General features: G+C 48.9%; 1 protein-coding gene across 1 annotated transcript in view; it reads right to left on the bottom strand.

Annotated features, from left to right (window-relative positions):
- Positions 1-8,950, bottom strand: part of iqgap1 (IQ motif containing GTPase activating protein 1) — a 74,694-nt gene extending 65,744 nt beyond the window's left edge. The window contains exons 1-5 of the mRNA XM_072436170.1: positions 8,877-8,950; positions 8,061-8,128; positions 6,092-6,205; positions 4,175-4,353; positions 2,191-2,278 (exon numbers count right to left, since the gene is read on the bottom strand). Coding sequence (XP_072292271.1) covers positions 2,191-2,278; positions 4,175-4,353; positions 6,092-6,205; positions 8,061-8,128; positions 8,877-8,911 — 484 coding nt within the window. The 5' untranslated portion in view covers positions 8,912-8,950. The remainder of the gene's footprint in view (positions 1-2,190; positions 2,279-4,174; positions 4,354-6,091; positions 6,206-8,060; positions 8,129-8,876) is intronic.
- Positions 8,951-21,140: the final 12,190 nt, after the last annotated feature.

Genomic DNA, 21,140 nt, shown 5'->3' with positions numbered 1-21,140 from the left:
TGGGACATGTGTGAGGACAGGGGACACTGTGACATGTGTGAGGACAGGGGACACTGTGACATGTGTGAGGACAGGGGACACTGTGACATGTCTGAGGACAGGGGACACTGGGACATGTGTGAGGACAGGGGACGCTGTGACATGTGTGAGGACAGGGGACACTGGGACATGTGTGAGGACAGGGGACACTGTGACATGTGTGAGGACAGGGGACGCTGGGACATGTGTGAGGACAGGGGACACTGTGACATGTGTCTGAGGACAGGGGACACTGTGACATGTGTGAGGACAGGGGACACTGTGACATGTGTGAGGACAGGGGACACTGGGACATGTGTGAGGACAGGGGACACTGGGACATGTGTCTGAGGACAGGGGACACTGTGACATGTGTGAGGACAGGGGACACTGGGACATGTGTGAGGACAGGGGACACTGGGACATGTGTGAGGACAGGGGACACTGGGACATGTGTGAGGACAGGGGACACTGGGACATGTGTCTGAGGACAGGGGACACTGTGACATGTGTGAGGACAGGGGACACTGGGACATGTGTGAGGACAGGGGACACTGGGACATGTGTGAGGACAGGGGACACTGGGACATGTGTCTGAGGACAGGGGACGCTGGGACATGTGTGAGGACAGGGGACACTGTGACATGTCTGAGGACAGGGGACACTGGGACATGTGTCTGAGGACAGGGGACGCTGGGACATGTGTGAGGACAGGGGACACTGGGACATGTGTCTGAGGACAGGGGACACTGTGACATGTGTGAGGACAGGGGACACTGGGACATGTGTGAGGACAGGGGACACTGGGACATGTGTGAGGACAGGGGACACTGTGACATGTGTGAGGACAGGGGACACTGTGACATGTGTCTGAGGACAGGGGACGCTGGGACATGTGTGAGGACAGGGGACACTGTGACATGTCTGAGGACAGGGGACACTGGGACATGTGTCTGAGGACAGGGGACGCTGGGACATGTGTGAGGACAGGGGACACTGTTACATGTGTGAGGACAGGGGACACTGGGACATGTGTCTGAGGACAGGGGACGCTGGGACATGTGTGAGGACAGGGGACACTGTGACATGTCTGAGGACAGGGGACACTGGGACATGTGTCTGAGGACAGGGGACGCTGGGACATGTGTGAGGACAGGGGACACTGTGACATGTGTCTGAGGACAGGGGACACTGTGACATGTGTGAGGACAGGGGACACTGGGACATGTGTCTGAGGACAGGGGACACTGTGACATGTGTGAGGACAGGGGACACTGGGACATGTGTGAGGACAGGGGACACTGGGACATGTGTGAGGACAGGGGACACTGTGACATGTGTGAGGACAGGGGACACTGGGACATGTGTCTGAGGACAGGGGACACTGTGAAATGTGTGAGGACAGGGGACACTGGGACATGTGTGAGGACAGGGGACACTGGGACATGTGTGAGGACAGGGGACACTGTGACATGTGTGAGGACAGGGGACACTGGGACATGTGTGAGGACAGGGGACGCTGTGACATGTGTGAGGACAGGGGACACTGTGACATGTGTGAGGACAGGGGACACTGGGACATGTGTGAGGACAGGGGACACTGGGACATGTGTGAGGACAGGGGACACTGGGACATGTGTGAGGACAGGGGACACTGGGACATGTGTCTGAGGACAGGGGACACTGGGACATGTGTGAGGACAGGGGACACTGTGACATGTGTGAGGACAGGGGACACTGTGACATGTGTGAGGACAGGGGACACTGTGACATGTCTGAGGACAGGGGACACTGGGACATGTGTGAGGACAGGGGACGCTGTGACATGTGTGAGGACAGGGGACACTGGGACATGTGTGAGGACAGGGGACACTGTGACATGTGTGAGGACAGGGGACGCTGGGACATGTGTGAGGACAGGGGACACTGTGACATGTGTCTGAGGACAGGGGACACTGTGACATGTGTGAGGACAGGGGACACTGGGACATGTGTGAGGACAGGGGACACTGGGACATGTGTGAGGACAGGGGACACTGGGACATGTGTGAGGACAGGGGACACTGGGACATGTGTGAGGACAGGGGACACTGGGACATGTGTGAGGACAGGGGACACTGGGACATGTGTGAGGACAGGGGACACTGGGACATGTGTGAGGACGTCTCTCACTGTTGACTGTGTTGACGTTGCCCTGGATCTCGGCCTGTGTCAGCAGCTCGTCGTAAATGTCTCGTTCTGATCCAGCGTTTTCCATTTGCTGAAACACAAAATGAGCCACATTGAAAGGTCCTTTTATGACTCCTTTATGACTCCTTTATGACTCCTTTATGACTCCTTTATGACTCTTTTATGACTCCTTTATGACTCTTTTAGGACATGTGCAGCCTCAGGCCGAGCGCAGCAGAAACATCATCTAAAGCCTCAGATCCAGATCAAGTCATAAATGTTGTGTTTTTACAGCCGCTCGACTCAAAGAAATGAAGGCTTCACTTTTCATTAAGGACACAAGCTCTTCATTAAGGACACAAGCTCTTCATTAAGGACACAAGCTCTTCATTAAGGACACAAGCTCTTCATTAAGGACACAAGCTCTTCATTAAGGACACAAGCTCTTCATTAAGGACACAAGCTCTTCATTAAGGACACAAGCTCTTCATTAAGGACACAAGTGCAGACAGAAGCTGAGGGAGGAAAAGGGAAAAAATACAAATTAAAATAAATGTAGCTGCAAGCGGCAATGATCGGCCCTCGCCACAAGAGGAGGGGGCGGGGCTTATATTCCATCTACTCTTTATTTTACATCAAAAAGACATTTTATTTTGAATTCTTGGCAAAATGTGCGGCTCTGCCGCACAGACACCGTGACTCTTAGAATAAAAATGTGAATAACTTTTGATGGTCCTGAAGATGAGTCTCACCACATGTCAGGCCGACGCCCTGAGGGGGAGGAGTTTGTGAAAGTCTAAAGTGTAAACATGTTCTGGCGATTTCCCCATTGGAATAACATGGGAGGTTTCGGTCATCGCTACGGCAACGACATAACAATTATGAATCATTTAACCTCCATATAAAATCTGCAGGGGGCGCTGTGGCGCCAAATTCATTTATTTCACTTCAAGTAGGTTTAGGGCAAAGAGTTTAACAACTGATTCTAATTTGACGCAATTTGGACTTTATCTGCGCAAACGGCAGAAATGTAAAATTTGGGAGATTTCTGAAATTCTTGCTAAAGTTTGTGGCTTCGCCCAAACCCACAGAAACAGTGACAGGTATAAATGTGATTTGAATAACTTTTGATGTCCCACTCCTCAGCACCATTTTCACACAATTTCAGCTTTTTAGAGCCAACGCCCTGAGGGGGAGGAGTTTGTGAAAGTACAACGTATGGAAAAACTCCCGAGTCATGCTTAGCCATTTTTGAACCAATATGGCCGACATTTGGTTGGGCGGACGGCGTTGCCGTAATAATATTTTTTACTTCTCTTGTCTCCATCTGCCTCTGCGCCAAATTTCATGATTCTACCATCAGATTTTTTTTGGGTCATTTCCCATCTCTCAATGCATTTTTGGTACATTTGGGGGCGCTGACGCGCCAATATTTAAAATTTTAGAAAAAGGAAATAGCCAGAATGTAGAGGCACGATCTTTAGAGGTGTGAACATTTTTGTGACTTTTCGTCAATGTCACTGGGTGAAAAATAGGGGGGTTGGTCCCGAGAAGAAGAAGAAGAAGAATATTCTGATGCAAAAACAATGTTTCCCATTTCTCAAATATCATAAACTATACATTTTCGGAAAGCGCTCGCACTTTCCTACCTCATGGTGTGGGTCCCTGGTCACTGACGGGTACTTTCGTTAATTTTGAGTGGGCTCCGCCCACTTTGTGTTTTTGGCCCTCTAAACAGTAATAATGTTCAATTTTTGCATCACATGTTTATATGAACTGAACATGCAGGAGATGGAACGTGTTCGTGAGACACTTAGAGCAAATGAGTGCTTTACATGGGGATGTAAAGTGCTTCACGCTCGTCATCCCAATGTAAAGTGCTCGTTTAGTGGTTCAGTCCTGGTTCAGTCCTGGTTCAGTCCTGGTTCAGTCCTGGTTCAGTCCTGGTTCAGTCCTGGTTCAGTCCTGGTTCAGTCCTGGTTCTCACCCGTTTCCTGGAGTTCTGGACCTTCTGGTCTTTGGCGCGGCTCAGTTGGTCCTGATAGTCCTGGGCCGAGTCCAGGTCTAACTGGTCTAACATGGCGTTTGGGTTCTGCAGTGCCATAAAAGTCCCCTGGGGGTCGCCGTGGTCCACCGCATCATTGATGGCAATAACGGCCGCGTGCACTGAAGAAGAGACGAGAACCAGCTTTAAGAGACAGTTGGGTGTGTTTGTGGGCGTGTGCTTGTGTGTTTGTGGGCGTGTGCTTGTGTGTTTGTGGGCGTGTGCTTGTGTGTTTGTGGGCGTGTGCTTGTGTGTTTGTGGGCGTGTGCTTGTGTGTTTGTGGGCGTGTGCTTGTGTGTTTGTGGGCGTGTGCTTGTGTGTTTGTGGGCGTGTGCTTGTGTGTTTGTGGGCGTGTGCTTGTGTGTTTGTGGGCGTGTGCTTGTGTGTTTGTGGGCGTGTGCTTGTGTGTTTGTGGGCGTGTGCTTGTGTGTTTGTGGGCGTGTGCTTGTGTGTTTGTGGGCGTGTGCTTGTGTGTTTGTGGGCGTGTGCTTGTGTGTTTGTGGGCGTGTGCTTGTGTGTTTGTGGGCGTGTGCTTGTGTGTTTGTGGGCGTGTGCTTGTGTGTTTGTGGGCGTGTGCTTGTGTGTTTGTGGGCGTGTGCTTGTGTGTTTGTGGGCGTGTGCTTGTGTGTTTGTGGGCGTGTGCTTGTGTGTTTGTGGGCGTGTGCTTGTGTGTTTGTGGGCGTGTGCTTGTGTGTTTGTGGGCGTGTGCTTGTGTGTTTGTGGGCGTGTGCTTGTGTGTTTGTGGGCGTGTGCTTGTGTGTTTGTGGGCGTGTGCTTGTGTGTTTGTGGGCGTGTGCTTGTGTGTTTGTGGGCGTGTGCTTGTGTGTTTGTGGGCGTGTGCTTGTGTGTTTGTGGGCGTGTGCTTGTGTGTTTGTGGGCGTGTGCTTGTGTGTTTGTGGGCGTGTGCTTGTGTGTTTGTGGGCGTGTGCTTGTGTGTTTGTGGGCGTGTGCTTGTGTGTTTGTGGGCGTGTGCTTGTGTGTTTGTGGGCGTGTGCTTGTGTGTTTGTGGGCGTGTGCTTGTGTGTTTGTGGGCGTGTGCTTGTGTGTTTGTGGGCGTGTGCTTGTGTGTTTGTGGGCGTGTGCTTGTGTGTTTGTGGGCGTGTGCTTGTGTGTTTGTGGGCGTGTGCTTGTGTGTTTGTGGGCGTGTGCTTGTGTGTTTGTGGGCGTGTGCTTGTGTGTTTGTGGGCGTGTGCTTGTGTGTTTGTGGGCGTGTGCTTGTGTGTTTGTGGGCGTGTGCTTGTGTGTTTGTGGGCGTGTGCTTGTGTGTTTGTGGGCGTGTGCTTGTGTGTTTGTGGGCGTGTGCTTGTGTGTTTGTGGGCGTGTGCTTGTGTGTTTGTGGGCGTGTGCTTGTGTGTTTGTGGGCGTGTGCTTGTGTGTTTGTGGGCGTGTGCTTGTGTGTTTGTGGGCGTGTGCTTGTGTGTTTGTGGGCGTGTGCTTGTGTGTTTGTGGGCGTGTGCTTGTGTGTTTGTGGGCGTGTGCTTGTGTGTTTGTGGGCGTGTGCTTGTGTGTTTGTGGGCGTGTGCTTGTGTGTTTGTGGGCGTGTGCTTGTGTGTTTGTGGGCGTGTGCTTGTGTGTTTGTGGGCGTGTGCTTGTGTGTTTGTGGGCGTGTGCTTGTGTGTTTGTGGGCGTGTGCTTGTGTGTTTGTGGGCGTGTGCTTGTGTGTTTGTGGGCGTGTGCTTGTGTGTTTGTGGGCGTGTGCTTGTGTGTTTGTGGGCGTGTGCTTGTGTGTTTGTGGGCGTGTGCTTGTGTGTTTGTGGGCGTGTGCTTGTGTGTTTGTGGGCGTGTGCTTGTGTGTTTGTGGGCGTGTGCTTGTGTGTTTGTGGGCGTGTGCTTGTGTGTTTGTGGGCGTGTGTTTCTCACACGCTGCTTCGTCCACTGAAAGCTCGTTGGCCAAGATTCCTCCGATCTTACTGAACGCCGGCATCTGGATCCCGTATTTCTCCAGCTCAGACTTCATGTTGTTGATCTCCTCCTCTGGGGTCACATAGAGGTCACACGGAGGTCACACGGAGGTCACATAGAGGTCACACAGCGGTCACACGGAGGTCACACGGAGGTCACATAGAGGTCACATGGAGGTCACACAGAGGTCACATGGAGGTCACATAGAGGTCACACAGAGGTCACATAGAGGTCACAGAGGTCACATAGAGGTCACATGGAGGTCACACGGAGTTCACATAGAGGTCACACAGAGGTTACATGGAGGTCACATAGAGGTCACACGGAGGTCACACAGAGGTCACATAGAGGTCACACGGAGGTCACATAGAGGTCACATGGAGGTCACACGGAGTTCACATAGAGGTCACACAGAGGTCACATGGAGGTCACATAGAGGTCACACAGAGGTCACATAGAGGTCACATGGAGGTCACACGGAGTTCACATAGAGGTCACACAGAGGTTACATGGAGGTCACATAGAGGTCACACGGAGGTCACATAGAGGTCACACGGAGGTCACATGGAGGTCACACGGAGGTCACATAGAGGTCACACAGAGGTCACATAGAGGTCACACGGCGGTCACATAGAGGTCACGGAGGTCACACGGAGGTCACACGGAGGTCACAATTTTCTTACTACTAATTAGTGTGCAGGGGGCGTGAATGAGTGGAGGAGTGCGTTAGTGTTTGGAAGCTTTGCACGACTTCATGGACCACGTGGACCACGTGGACCACATGGACCACATGGACCACGTGGACCACATGGACCACATGGACCACAAGGACCTCGTGGACCACATGGACCTCGTGGACCTCGTGGGCAACGTGGACCTCGTGGACCTTGTGGACCACATGGACCTTGTGGACCACATGGACCTCATGGACCTCGTGGGCCACATGGACCTCGTGGACCTTGTGGACCACATGGACCTTGTGGACCACATGGACCTTGTGGACCTTGTGGACCACATGGACCTTGTGGACCTCGTGGACCACATGGACCTTGTGGACCACATGGACCTCGTGGACCACATGGACCTTGTGGACCACATGGACCTCGTGGACCACATGGGCCACATGGACCTCGTGGACCATGTGGACCACGTGGACCACGTGGACCTCGTGGACCACGTGGACCTCGTGGACCACGTGGACCTCGTGGACCACGTGGACCTCGTGGGCAACGTGGACCTCGTGGGCAACGTGGACCTCGTGGGCCATTTGGACCTCGTGGGCCACATGGACCTCGTGGACCACATGGACCTCATGGGTCTCATGGACCTCATGGGCCACATGGACCTCGTGGGCCACATGGACCACGTGGGCCACATGGACCTTGTGGACCTTGTGGACCACATGGACCTTGTGGACCTCGTGGACCACATGGACCTTGTGGACCACATGGACCTCGTGGACCACATGGACCTTGTGGACCACATGGACCTCGTGGACCACATGGGCCACATGGACCTCGTGGACCATGTGGACCACGTGGACCACGTGGACCTCGTGGACCACGTGGACCTCGTGGACCACGTGGACCTCGTGGACCACGTGGACCTCGTGGGCAACGTGGACCTCGTGGGCAACGTGGACCTCGTGGGCCATTTGGACCTCGTGGGCCACATGGACCTCGTGGACCACATGGACCTCATGGGTCTCATGGACCTCATGGGCCACATGGACCTCGTGGGCCACATGGACCACGTGGGCCACATGGACCACGTGGCCCATGAGGCTCGTGGGCCACATGGGCCCTAACCCTGGTCCTGGTCCCTGTCCTGGTTCTGTTCCCTGTCTTGGTTCTGGTCCTGGTCCCTGTCCTGGTCTCTGGGCTGGTCCCTGTCCTGGTCCCTGTCCTGGTTCTGGTCCCGGTCTCACCTGTGAAGTCCACTTTCCCGTACAGGTCCTGGATCTGAGGCGCCAGGCCCAGTTTGAACAGGTACAAACTGAGATATAAACAAACACTTTAGGAACATGAAGAACAGTCTGAAGAACATGAAGAACATGAAGAACATGAAGAACATGAAGAACAGTCTGAAGAACATGAAGAACATGAAGAACATGAAGAACAGTCTGAAGAACATGAAGAACATGAAGAACATGAAGAACATGAAGAACATGAAGAACATGAAGAACAGTCTGAAGAACATGAAGAACATGAAGAACATGAAGAACATGAAGAACATGAAGAACAGTCTGAAGAACATGAAGAACATGAAGAACAGTCTGAAGAACATGAAGAACAGTCTGAAGAACATGAAGAACATGAAGAACATGAAGAACATGAAGAACATGAAGAACATGAAGAACAGTCTGAAGAACATGAAGAACAGTCTGAAGAACAGTCTGAAGAACATGAAGAACATGAAGAACATGAAGAACATGAAGAACATGAAGAACAGTCTGAAGAACAGTCTGAAGAACATGAAGAACATGAAGAACAGTCTGAAGAACATGAAGAACATGAAGAACAGTCTGAAGAACATGAAGAACATGAAGAACAGTCTGAAGAACATGAAGAACATGAAGAACAGTCTGAAGAACATGAAGAACATGAAGAACAGTCTGAAGAACATGAAGAACAGTCTGAAGAACATGAAGAACATGAAGAACAGTCTGAAGAACATGAAGAACATGAAGAACATGAAGAACATGAAGAACATGAAGAACATGAAGAACATGAAGAACACAGACCTGAGCGCGTGGATGCAGTAGATGCAGCGAGGCATGTTCTTCCTGTCGTAGATGTCGGTCGTCTCAGGATAGAAAATCTGAAAAAAGAAAAAAAAAATGTCTCAGACCCAGGACTAAACCTGGAGCTGAGGACATGAGGACAGTGTCTCAGGACTAAACCTGGAGCTGAGGACATGAGGACAGTGTCTCAGGACTAAACCTGGAGCTGAGGACATGAGGACAGTGTCTCAGGACTAAACCTGGAGCTGAGGACATGAGGACAGTGTCTCAGGACTAAACCTGGAGCTGAGGACATGAGGACAGTGTCTCAGGACTAAACCTGGAGATGAGGACATGAGGACAGTGTCTCAGGACTAAACCTGGAGATGAGGACATGAGGACAGTGTCTCAGGACTAAACCTGGAGCTGAGGACATGAGGACAGTGTCTCAGGACTAAACCTGGAGCTGAGGACATGAGGACAGTGTCTCAGGACTAAACCTGGAGATGAGGACATGAGGACAGTGTCTCAGGACTAAACCTGGAGCTGAGGACATGAGGACAGTGTCTCAGGACTAAACCTGGAGCTGAGGACATGAGGACAGTGTCTCAGGACTAAACCTGGAGCTGAGGACATGAGGACAGTGTCTCAGGACTAAACCTGGAGCTGAGGACATGAGGACAGTGTCTCAGGACTAAACCTGGAGCTGAGGACATGAGGACAGTGTCTCAGGACTAAACCTGGAGCTGAGGACATGAGGACAGTGTCTCAGGACTAAACCTGGAGCTGAGGACATGAGGACAGTGTCTCAGGACTAAACCTGGAGCTGAGGACATGAGGACAGTGTCTCAGGACTAAACCTGGAGCTGAGGACATGAGGACAGTGTCTCAGGACTAAACCTGGAGCTGAGGACATGAGGACAGTGTCTCAGGACTAAACCTAGAGCTGAGGACATGAGGACAGTGTCTCAGGACTAAACCTGGAGATGAAGACATGAGGACAGTGTCTCAGGACTAAACCTGGAGCTGAGGACATGAGGACAGTGTCTCAGGACTAAACCTGGAGATGAAGACATGAGGACAGTGTCTCAGGACTAAACCTGGAGATGAGGACATGAGGACAGTGTCTCAGGACTAAACCTGGAGATGAGGACATGAGGACAGTGTCTCAGGACTAAACCTGGAGATGAGGACATGAGGACAGTGTCTCAGGACTAAACCTGGAGATGAGGACATGAGGACAGTGTCTCAGGACTAAACCTGGAGATGAGGACATGAGGACAGTGTCTCAGGACTAAACCTGGAGCTGAGGACATGAGGACAGTGTCTCAGGACTAAACCTGGAGCTGAGGACATGAGGACAGTGTCTCAGGACTAAACCTGGAGATGAGGACATGAGGACAGTGTCTCAGGACTAAACCTGGAGATGAGGACATGAGGACAGTGTCTCAGGACTAAACCTGGAGATGAGGACATGAGGACAGTGTCTCAGGACTAAACCTGGAGCTGAGGACATGAGGACAGTGTCTCAGGACTAAACCTGGAGCTGAGGACATGAGGACAGTGTCTCAGGACTAAACCTGGAGATGAAGACATGAGGACAGTGTCTCAGGACTAAACCTGGAGATGAGGACATGAGGACAGTGTCTCAGGACTAAACCTGGAGATGAGGACATGAGGATAGTGTCTCAGGACTAAACCTGGAGATGAGGACATGAGGACAGTGTCTCAGGACTAAACCTGGAGCTGAGGACAGTGTCTCAGGACTAAACCTGGAGCTGAGGACATGAGGACAGTGTCTCAGGACTAAACCTGGAGCTGAGGACAGTGTCTCAGGAGACTGGTTTGTGTCTCGTCCAGCGCTCACAGTGATGGACGAGACACTTAAGAACAGAAGCAATCAGAGGAACCAAACCCTGAGGAGCTACTGGTTTAGTCCTGGTTTAGTCCTGGTTTAGTCCTGGTTTAGACCTGGTTTAGACCTGCTTTAGTCCTGGTTTAGACCTGGTTTAGTCCTGGTTTAGACCTGGTTTAGACCTGGTTTAGACCTGGTTTAGACCTGGTTTAGACCTGCTTTAGTCCTGGTTTAGACCTGGTTTAGTCCTGGTTTAGACCTGGTTTAGTCCTGGTTTAGACCTGGTTTAGTCCTGGTTTAGTCCTGGTTTAGACCTGGTTTAGACCTGGTTTAGACCTGGTTTAGACCTGCTTTAGTCCTGGTTTAGACCTGGTTTAGTCCTGGTTTAGACCTGGTTTAGTCCTGGTTTAGACCTGGTTTAGTCCTGGTTTAGTCCTGGTTTAGACCTGGTTTAGACCTGGTTTAGACCTGGTTTAGTCCTGGTTTAGACCTGGTTTAGACCTGGTTTAGACCTGGTTTAGACCTGGTTTAGACCTGCTTTAGTCCTGGTTTAGACCTGGTTTAGTCCTGGTTTAGACCTGGTTTAGACCTGGTTTAGACCTGGTTTGCACCTGGTTTAGTCCTGGTTTAGACCTGGTTTAGACCTGCTTTAGTCCTGGTTTAGACCTGGTTTAGACCTGGTTTGCACCTGGTTTAGTCCTGGTTTAGTCCTCGTTTAGACCTGGTTTAGACCTGCTTTAGTCCTGGTTTAGACCTGGTTTAGACCTGGTTTAGACCTGGTTTAGTCCTGGTTGAGTCCTGGTTTAGACCTGGTTTAGACCTGCTTTAGTCCTGGTTTAGACCTGGTTTAGACCTGGTTTAGACCTGGTTTAGTCCTGGTTGAGTCCTGGTTTAGACCTGGTTTAGACCTGGTTTAGACCTGGTTTAGACCTGGTTTAGTCCTGGTTGAGTCCTGGTTTAGACCTGGTTTAGACCTGCTTTAGTCCTGGTTTAGACCTGGTTTAGACCTGGTTTAGACCTGGTTTAGTCCTGGTTGAGTCCTGGTTTAGACCTGGTTTAGTCCTGCTTTAGTCCTGCTTTAGACCTGGTTTGGACCTGGTTTCGACCTGGTTTAGTCCTGGTTTAGACCTGGTTTAGACCTGGTTTAGTCCTGGTTTATTCCTGGTTTAGACCTAGTTTAGTGCTGGTTTAGGCCTGGTTTAGACCTGGTTTAGTCCTGGTTTGGACCTGGTTTAGTCCTGGTTTAGACCTGGTTTAGACCTGGTTTAGACCTGGTTTAGACCTGGTTTAGACCTGGTTTAGACCTGCTTTAGTCCTGGTTTAGACCTGGTTTAGTCCTGGTTTAGACCTGGTTTAGTCCTGGTTTAGACCTGGTTTAGTCCTGGTTTAGTCCTGGTTTAGACCTGGTTTAGACCTGGTTTAGACCTGGTTTAGACCTGCTTTAGTCCTGGTTTAGACCTGGTTTAGTCCTGGTTTAGACCTGGTTTAGTCCTGGTTTAGACCTGGTTTAGTCCTGGTTTAGTCCTGGTTTAGACCTGGTTTAGACCTGGTTTAGACCTGGTTTAGTCCTGGTTTAGACCTGGTTTAGACCTGGTTTAGACCTGGTTTAGACCTGGTTTAGACCTGCTTTAGTCCTGGTTTAGACCTGGTTTAGTCCTGGTTTAGACCTGGTTTAGACCTGGTTTAGACCTGGTTTGCACCTGGTTTAGTCCTGGTTTAGACCTGGTTTAGACCTGCTTTAGTCCTGGTTTAGACCTGGTTTAGACCTGGTTTGCACCTGGTTTAGTCCTGGTTTAGTCCTCGTTTAGACCTGGTTTAGACCTGCTTTAGTCCTGGTTTAGACCTGGTTTAGACCTGGTTTAGACCTGGTTTAGTCCTGGTTGAGTCCTGGTTTAGACCTGGTTTAGACCTGCTTTAGTCCTGGTTTAGACCTGGTTTAGACCTGGTTTAGACCTGGTTTAGTCCTGGTTGAGTCCTGGTTTAGACCTGGTTTAGACCTGGTTTAGACCTGGTTTAGACCTGGTTTAGTCCTGGTTGAGTCCTGGTTTAGACCTGGTTTAGACCTGCTTTAGTCCTGGTTTAGACCTGGTTTAGACCTGGTTTAGACCTGGTTTAGTCCTGGTTGAGTCCTGGTTTAGACCTGGTTTAGTCCTGCTTTAGTCCTGCTTTAGACCTGGTTTGGACCTGGTTTCGACCTGGTTTAGTCCTGGTTTAGACCTGGTTTAGACCTGGTTTAGTCCTGGTTTATTCCTGGTTTAGACCTAGTTTAGTGCTGGTTTAGGCCTGGTTTAGACCTGGTTTAGTCCTGGTTTGGACCTGGTTTAGTCCTGGTTTAGACCTGGTTTAGACCTGGTTTAGACCTGGTTTAGACCTGGTTTGGACCTGGTTTAGTCCTGCTTTACACCTGGTTTAGTGCTGGTTTAGTCCTGGTTTAGTCCTGGTTTAGACCTGGTTTGGACCTGGTTTGGACCTGGTTTAGACCTGGTTTAGTCCTGGTTTAGACCTGGTTTAGACCTGGTTTAGTCCTGGTTTAGTCCTGGTTTAGACCTGGTTTAGTCCTGGTTTAGACCTGGTTTAGACCTGGTTTAGACCTGGTTTAGACCTGGTTTAGTCCTGGTTTAGACCTGGTTTAGACCTGGTTTAGACCTGGTTTAGTCCTGGTTTAGACCTGGTTTAGACCTGGTTTAGTCCTGGTTTAGACCTAGTTTAGTGCTGGTTTAGGCCTGGTTTAGTCCTGGTTTAGACCTGGTTTAGACCTGGTTTGGACCTGGTTTAGACCTGGTTTAGTCCTGGTTTAGACCTGGTTTAGACCTGGTTTAGACCTGGTTTAGACCTGGTTTAGTCCTGGTTTAGACCTGGTTTAGTCCTGGTTTAGACCTGGTTTAGTCCTGGTTTAGACCTGGTTTAGTCCTGGTTTAGACCTGGTTTAGTCCTGGTTTAGTCCTGGTTTGGACCTGGTTTAGTCCTGGTTTAGACCTGGTTTAGTGCTGGTTTAGGCCTGGTTTAGTCCTGGTTTAGACCTGGTTTAGACCTGGTTTGGACCTGGTTTAGTCCTGGTTTAGACCTGGTTTGGACCTGGTTTAGTCCTGGTTTAGTCCTGGTTTAGACCTGGTTTAGACCTGGTTTAGTCCTGGTTTAGACCTGGTTTAGACCTGGTTTGGACCTGGTTTAGTCCTGGTTTAGACCTGGTTTGGACCTGGTTTAGTCCTGGTTTAGACCTGATTTAGTCCTGGTTTGGACCTGGTTTAGTCCTGCTTTAGTCCTGCTTTAGTCCTGCTTTAGACCTGGTTTAGTCCTGGTTTAGTCCTGGTTTAGTCCTGCTTTAGACCTGGTTTAGTCCTGGTTTAGTCCTGGTTTAGACCTGGTTTAGACCTGGTTTAGTCCTGGTTTATTCCTGGTTTAGACCTAGTTTAGTGCTGGTTTAGTCCTGGTTTAGACCTGGTTTGGACCTGGTTTAGTCCTGGTTTAGACTTGGTTTGGACCTGGTTTAGACCTGGTTTAGACCTGGTTTAGTCCTGATTTAGTCCTGGTTTAGTCCTGGTTTAGACCTGATTTAGTCCTGGTTTGGACCTGGTTTAGTCCTGATTTAGTCCTGGTTTAGACCTGGTTTAGACCTGGTTTAGTCCTGGTTTAGTCCTGATTTAGTCCTGGTTTAGACCTGGTTTAGACCTGGTTTAGTCCTGGTTTAGTCCTGGTTTAGACCTGATTTAGTCCTGGTTTGGACCTGGTTTAGTCCTGCTTTAGTCCTGCTTTAGTCCTGCTTTAGACCTGGTTTAGTGCTGGTTTAGTCCTGGTTTAGACCTGGTTTGGACCTGGTTTGGACCTGGTTTAGTCCTGGTTTAGACCTGGTTTAGACCTGGTTTAGACCTGGTTTAGACCTGGTTTAGACCTGGTTTAGTCCTGCTTTACACCTGGTTTAGTGCTGGTTTAGACCTGGTTTAGACCTGCTTTAGTCCTGGTTTAGACCTGGTTTAGACCTGGTTTGGACCTGGTTTAGTCCTGGTTTAGACCTAGTTTAGTGCTGGTTTAGGCCTGGTTTAGTCCTGGTTTAGACCTGGTTTAGTCCTGGTTTAGTCCTGGTTTGGACCTGGTTTAGACCTGGTTTAGTCCTGCTTTAGTCCTGGTTTAGACCTGGTTTGGAGCTGGTTTAGTCCTGGTTTAGACCTGGTTTGGACCTGGTTTAGTCCTGGTTTAGACTTGGTTTGGACCTGGTTTAGACCTGGTTTGGACCTGGTTTAGTCCTGGTTTAGTCCTGGTTTAGACCTGATTTAGTCCTGGTTTAGACCTGGTTTAGTCCTGGTTTAGTCCTGGTTTAGTCCTGGTTTGGACCTGGTTTAGACCTGGTTTAGACCTGCTTTAGTCCTGCTTTAGTCCTGCTTTAGACCTGGTTTAGTCCTGGTTTAGACCTGGTTTAGACCTGGTTTAGACCTGGTTTAGTCCTGGTTTAGACCTGGTTTAGTCCTGGTTTGGTCCTGGTTTAGGCCTGGTTTAGGCCTGGTTTAGTCCTGGTTTAGACCTGGTTTAGACCTGGTTTAGACCTGGTTTATTCCTGGTTTAGACCTGGTTTGGACCTGGTTTAGACCTGGTTTATACCTGGTTTAGTCCTGGTTTAGTCCTGGTTTAGACCTGGTTTAGATCTGGTTTAGTCCTGCTTTAGTCCTGCTTTAGTCCTGCTTTAGTCCTGCTTTAGTCCTGCTTTAGTCCTGGTTTAGACCTGGTTTAGTCCTGGTTTAGACCTGGTTTGGACCTGGTTTGGACCTGGTTTAGTCCTGGTTTAGTCCTGGTTTAGACCTGGTTTAGTCCTGGTTTAGACCTGGTTTAGTCCTGGTTTATTTCTGGTTTATTTCTGGTTTATTTCTGGTTTATTTCTGGTTTAGACCTGGTTTAGTCCTGGTTTAGACCTGGTTTAGTCCTGGTTTATTTCTGGTTTAGACCTGGTTTAGTCCTGGTTTAGTCCTGGTTCAGTCCTGGTTCAGTCCTGGTTTAGACCTGGTTTAGACCTGGTTTAGTCCTGGTTTAGACCTGGTTTAGACCTGGTTTAGACCTGGTTTAGACCTGGTTTAGACCTGGTTTAGACCTGGTTTAGTCCTGGTTTAGTCCTGGTTTAGACCTGGTTTAGACCTGGTTTAGTCCTGCTTTGGTCCTGCTTTAGTCCTGGTTTAGACCTGGTTTGGACCTGGTTTGGACCTGGTTTAGTCCTGGTTTGGACCTGGTTTAGTCCTGGTTTAGTCCTGGTTTAGACCTGGTTTAGACCTGGTTTAGTCCTGGTTTAGTCCTGGTTTAGTCCTGCTTTAGACCTGGTTTAGACCTGGTTTGGACCTGGTTTAGTCCTGGTTTAGTCCTGGTTTAGACCTGGTAGTCCTGGTTTAGTTCTGGTTTAGTCCTGGTTTAGGCCTGGTTTAGGCCTGGTTTAGGCCTAGTTTAGTCCTGGTTTAGACCTGGTTTAGACCTGGTTTAGTCCTGGTTTAGACCTGGTTTGGACCTGGTTTAGACCTGGTTTAGACCTGGTTTGGACCTGGTTTAGACCTGGTTTAGTCCTGGTTTAGTCCTGGTTTAGACCTGGTTTAGTCCTGGTTTAGTCCTGGTTTAGTCCTGGTTTAGACCTGGTTTAGTCCTGGTTTAGACCTGGTTTAGACCTGGTTTAGACCTGGTTTAGTCCTGGTTTAGTCCTGGTTTAGTCCTGGTTTAGAGCTGGTTTAGACCTGGTTTAGACCTGGTTTAGTCCTGGTTTAGACCTGGTTTAGTCCTGGTTTAGACCTGGTTTAGACCTGGTTTAGACCTGGTTTAGACCTGGTTTAGACCTGGTTTAGTGCTGGTTTAGACCTGGTTTAGACCTGCTTTAGTCCTGGTTTAGACCTGGTTTAGACCTGGCTTAGACCTGGTTTAGACCTGGTTTAGTCCTGGTTTAGTCCTGGTTTAGACCTGGTTTAGTCCTGGTTTGGACCTGGTTTAGTCTTGGTTTATTTCTGGTTTAGACCTGGTTTAGACCTGGTTTAGTCCTGGTTTATTTCTGGTTTATTTCTGGTTTAGACCTGGTTTAGACCTGGTTTTGTCCTGGTTTATTTCTGGTTTAGACCTGGTTTAGTCCTGGTTTAGTCCTGGTTCAGTCCTGGTTTAGTCCTGGTTTAGACCTGGTTTAGACCTGGTTTAGTCGTGGTTTAGACCTGGTTTAGTCCTGGTTTATTTCTGGTTTATTTCTGGTTTAGACCTGGTTTAGACCTGGTTTAGTCCTGGTTTAGACCTGGTTTTGTCCTGGTTTATTTCTGGTTTAGACCTGGTTTAAACCTGGTTTAGTCCTGGTTTAGACCTGGTTTAGTCCTGGTTTAGACCTGGTTTAAACCTGGTTTAGTCCTGGTTTAGACCTGGTTTAGACCTGGTTTAGACCTGGTTTAGACCTGGTTTAGACCTGGTTTAGTCCTGGTTTAGACCTGGTTTAGACCTGGTTTAGACCTGGTTTAGTCCTGCTTTACACCTGGTTTAGTGCTGGTTTGGACCTGGTTTAGTCCTGGTTTAGACCTGGTTTAGACCTGGTTTAGTCCTGCTTTAGTCCTGGTTTAGTCCTGGTTTAGTCCTGCTTTAGTCCTGGTTTAGACCTGGTTTGGACCTGGTTTAGTCCTGGTTTAGACCTGGTTTGGACCTGGTTTAGTCCTGGTTTGGACCTGGTTTGGACCTGGTTTAGACCTGGTTTAGACCTGGTTTAGTCCTGGTTTAGACCTGATTTAGTCCTGCTTTAGTCCTGCTTTAGTCCTGGTTTAGACCTGGTTTAGTCCTGGTTTAGTCCTGGTTTAGTCCTGCTTTAGACCTGGTTTAGACCTGGTTTGGACCTGATTTAGTCCTGGTTTAGTCCTGGTTTAGACCTGGTAGTCCTGGTTTAGTTCTGGTTTAGGCCTGGTTTAGGCCTGGTTTAGTCCTGGTTTAGTCCTGGGTTGGACCTGGTTTAGACCTGGTTTAGACCTGGTTTAGTCCTGGTTTAGACCTGGTTTGGACCTGGTTTAGACCTGGTTTAGACCTGGTTTGGACCTGGTTTAGACCTGGTTTAGTCCTGGTTTAGTCCTGGTTTAGACCTGGTTTAGTCCTGGTTTAGTCCTGGTTTAGTCCTGGTTTAGACCTGGTTTAGTCCTGGTTTAGACCTGGTTTAGACCTGGTTTAGACCTGGTTTAGTCCTGGTTTAGTCCTGGTTTAGTGCTGGTTTAGAGCTGGTTTAGACCTGGTTTAGTCCTGGTTTAGACCTGGTTTAGACCTGGTTTAGTCCTGGTTTAGACCTGGTTTAGACCTGGTTTAGTCCTGGTTTAGACCTGGTTTAGACCTGGTTTAGACCTGGTTTAGACCTGGTTTAGTCCTGCTTTACACCTGGTTTAGTGCTGGTTTGGACCTGGTTTAGTCCTGGTTTAGACCTGGTTTAGTTCTGGTTTAGTCCTGGTTTGGACCTGGTTTAGACCTGGTTTAGTCCTGCTTTAGTCCTGCTTTAGTCCTGCTTTAGTCCTGCTTTAGTCCTGCTTTAGTCCTGGTTTAGACCTGGTTTGGACTTGGTTTAGTCCTGGTTTAGACCTGGTTTGGACCTGGTTTAGTCCTGGTTTGGACCTGGTTTGGACCTGGTTTAGACCTGGTTTAGACCTGGTTTAGTCCTGGTTTAGTCCTGGTTTAGACCTGATTTAGTCCTGCTTTAGTCCTGCTTTAGTCCTGGTTTAGACCTGGTTTAGTCCTGGTTTAGTCCTGGTTTAGTCCTGCTTTAGACCTGGTTTAGACCTGGTTTGGACCTGGTTTAGTCCTGGTTTAGTCCTGGTTTAGACCTGGTAGTCCTGGTTTAGTTCTGGTTTAGTCCTGGTTTAGGCCTGGTTTAGGCCTGGTTTAGGCCTGGTTTAGACCTGGTTTAGACCTGGTTTAGTCCTGGTTTAGACCTGGTTTAGACCTGGTTTAGACCTGGTTTAGTCCTGGTTTAGACCTGGTTTAAACCTGGTTTAGTCCTGGTTTAGACCTGGTTTAGACCTGGTTTAGACCTGGTTTAGACCTGGTTTAGTCCTGGTTTAGACCTGGTTTAGACCTGGTTTAGACCTGGTTTAGTCCTGCTTTACACCTGGTTTAGTGCTGGTTTGGACCTGGTTTAGTCCTGGTTTAGACCTGGTTTAGACCTGGTTTAGTCCTGCTTTAGTCCTGGTTTAGTCCTGGTTTAGTCCTGCTTTAGTCCTGCTTTAGTCCTGCTTTAGTCCTGCTTTAGTCCTGGTTTAGACCTGGTTTGGACCTGGTTTAGTCCTGGTTTAGACCTGGTTTGGACCTGGTTTAGTCCTGGTTTGGACCTGGTTTGGACCTGGTTTAGACCTGGTTTAGACCTGGTTTAGTCCTGGTTTAGACCTGATTTAGTCCTGCTTTAGTCCAGCTTTAGTCCTGGTTTAGACCTGGTTTAGTCCTGGTTTAGTCCTGGTTTAGTCCTGCTTTAGACCTGGTTTAGACCTGGTTTGGACCTGGTTTAGTCCTGGTTTAGTCCTGGTTTAGACCTGGTTTAGTCCTGGTTTAGTCCTGGTTTAGACCTGGTTTAGTCCTGGTTTGGACCTGGTTTAGTCTTGGTTTATTTCTGGTTTAGACCTGGTTTAGACCTGGTTTAGTCCTGGTTTATTTCTGGTTTATTTCTGGTTTAGACCTGGTTTAGACCTGGTTTAGTCCTGGTTTAGACCTGGTTTTGTCCTGGTTTATTTCTGGTTTAGACCTGGTTTAGTCCTGGTTTAGTCCTGGTTCAGTCCTGGTTTAGTCCTGTTTTAGACCTGGTTTAGACCTGGTTTAGTCGTGGTTTAGACCTGGTTTAGTCCTGGTTTATTTCTGGTTTATTTCTGGTTTAGACCTGGTTTAGACCTGGTTTAGTCCTGGTTTAGACCTGGTTTTGTCCTGGTTTATTTCTGGTTTAGACCTGGTTTAAACCTGGTTTAGTCCTGGTTTAGACCTGGTTTAGTCCTGGTTTAGACCTGGTTTAAACCTGGTTTAGTCCTGGTTTAGACCTGGTTTAGACCTGGTTTAGACCTGGTTTAGACCTGGTTTAGACCTGGTTTAGTCCTGGTTTAGACCTGGTTTAGACCTGGTTTAGACCTGGTTTAGTCCTGCTTTACACCTGGTTTAGTGCTGGTTTGGACCTGGTTTAGTCCTGGTTTAGACCTGGTTTAGACCTGGTTTAGTCCTGCTTTAGTCCTGGTTTAGTCCTGGTTTAGTCCTGCTTTAGTCCTGGTTTAGACCTGGTTTGGACCTGGTTTAGTCCTGGTTTAGACCTGGTTTGGACCTGGTTTAGTCCTGGTTTGGACCTGGTTTGGACCTGGTTTAGACCTGGTTTAGACCTGGTTTAGTCCTGGTTTAGACCTGCTTTAGTCCTGCTTTAGTCCTGCTTTAGTCCTGGTTTAGACCTGGTTTAGTCCTGGTTTAGTCCTGGTTTAGTCCTGCTTTAGACCTGGTTTAGACCTGGTTTGGACCTGATTTAGTCCTGGTTTAGTCCTGGTTTAGACCTGGTAGTCCTGGTTTAGTTCTGGTTTAGGCCTGGTTTAGGCCTGGTTTAGTCCTGGTTTAGTCCTGGTTTGGACCTGGTTTAGACCTGGTTTAGACCTGGTTTAGTCCTGGTTTAGACCTGGTTTGGACCTGGTTTAGACCTGGTTTAGACCTGGTTTGGACCTGGTTTAGACCTGGTTTAGTCCTGGTTTAGTCCTGGTTTAGACCTGGTTTAGTCCTGGTTTAGTCCTGGTTTAGTCCTGGTTTAGACCTGGTTTAGTCCTGGTTTAGACCTGGTTTAGACCTGGTTTAGACCTGGTTTAGTCCTGGTTTAGTCCTGGTTTAGTGCTGGTTTAGAGCTGGTTTAGACCTGGTTTAGTCCTGGTTTAGACCTGGTTTAGACCTGGTTTAGTCCTGGTTTAGACCTGGTTTAGACCTGGTTTAGTCCTGGTTTAGACCTGGTTTAGACCTGGTTTAGACCTGGTTTAGACCTGGTTTAGTCCTGGTTTAGTCCTGGTTTAGACCTGGTTTAGTTCTGGTTTAGTCCTGGTTTGGACCTGGTTTAGACCTGGTTTAGTCCTGCTTTAGTCCTGGTTTAGTCCTGGTTTAGTCCTGCTTTAGTCCTGCTTTAGTCCTGCTTTAGTCCTGGTTTAGACCTGGTTTGGACTTGGTTTAGTCCTGGTTTAGACCTGGTTTGGACCTGGTTTAGTCCTGGTTTAGTCCTGGTTTAGACCTGATTTAGTCCTGCTTTAGTCCTGCTTTAGTCCTGGTTTAGACCTGGTTTAGTCCTGGTTTAGTCCTGGTTTAGTCCTGCTTTAGACCTGGTTTAGACCTGGTTTGGACCTGGTTTAGTCCTGGTTTAGTCCTGGTTTAGACCTGATTTAGTCCTGCTTTAGTCCTGCTTTAGTCCTGGTTTAGACCTGGTTTAGTCCTGGTTTAGTCCTGGTTTAGTCCTGCTTTAGACCTGG

This window comes from Eucyclogobius newberryi, unplaced genomic scaffold (assembly GCF_026437365.1).
Source record: "Eucyclogobius newberryi isolate DKJ021-1_F unplaced genomic scaffold, fEucNew1.0.hap1 SCAF_75, whole genome shotgun sequence".
Classification (NCBI taxonomy): Eukaryota; Metazoa; Chordata; class Actinopteri; order Gobiiformes; family Gobiidae; genus Eucyclogobius; species Eucyclogobius newberryi.
This window is presented reverse-complemented; position numbering and strand designations above follow the sequence as displayed.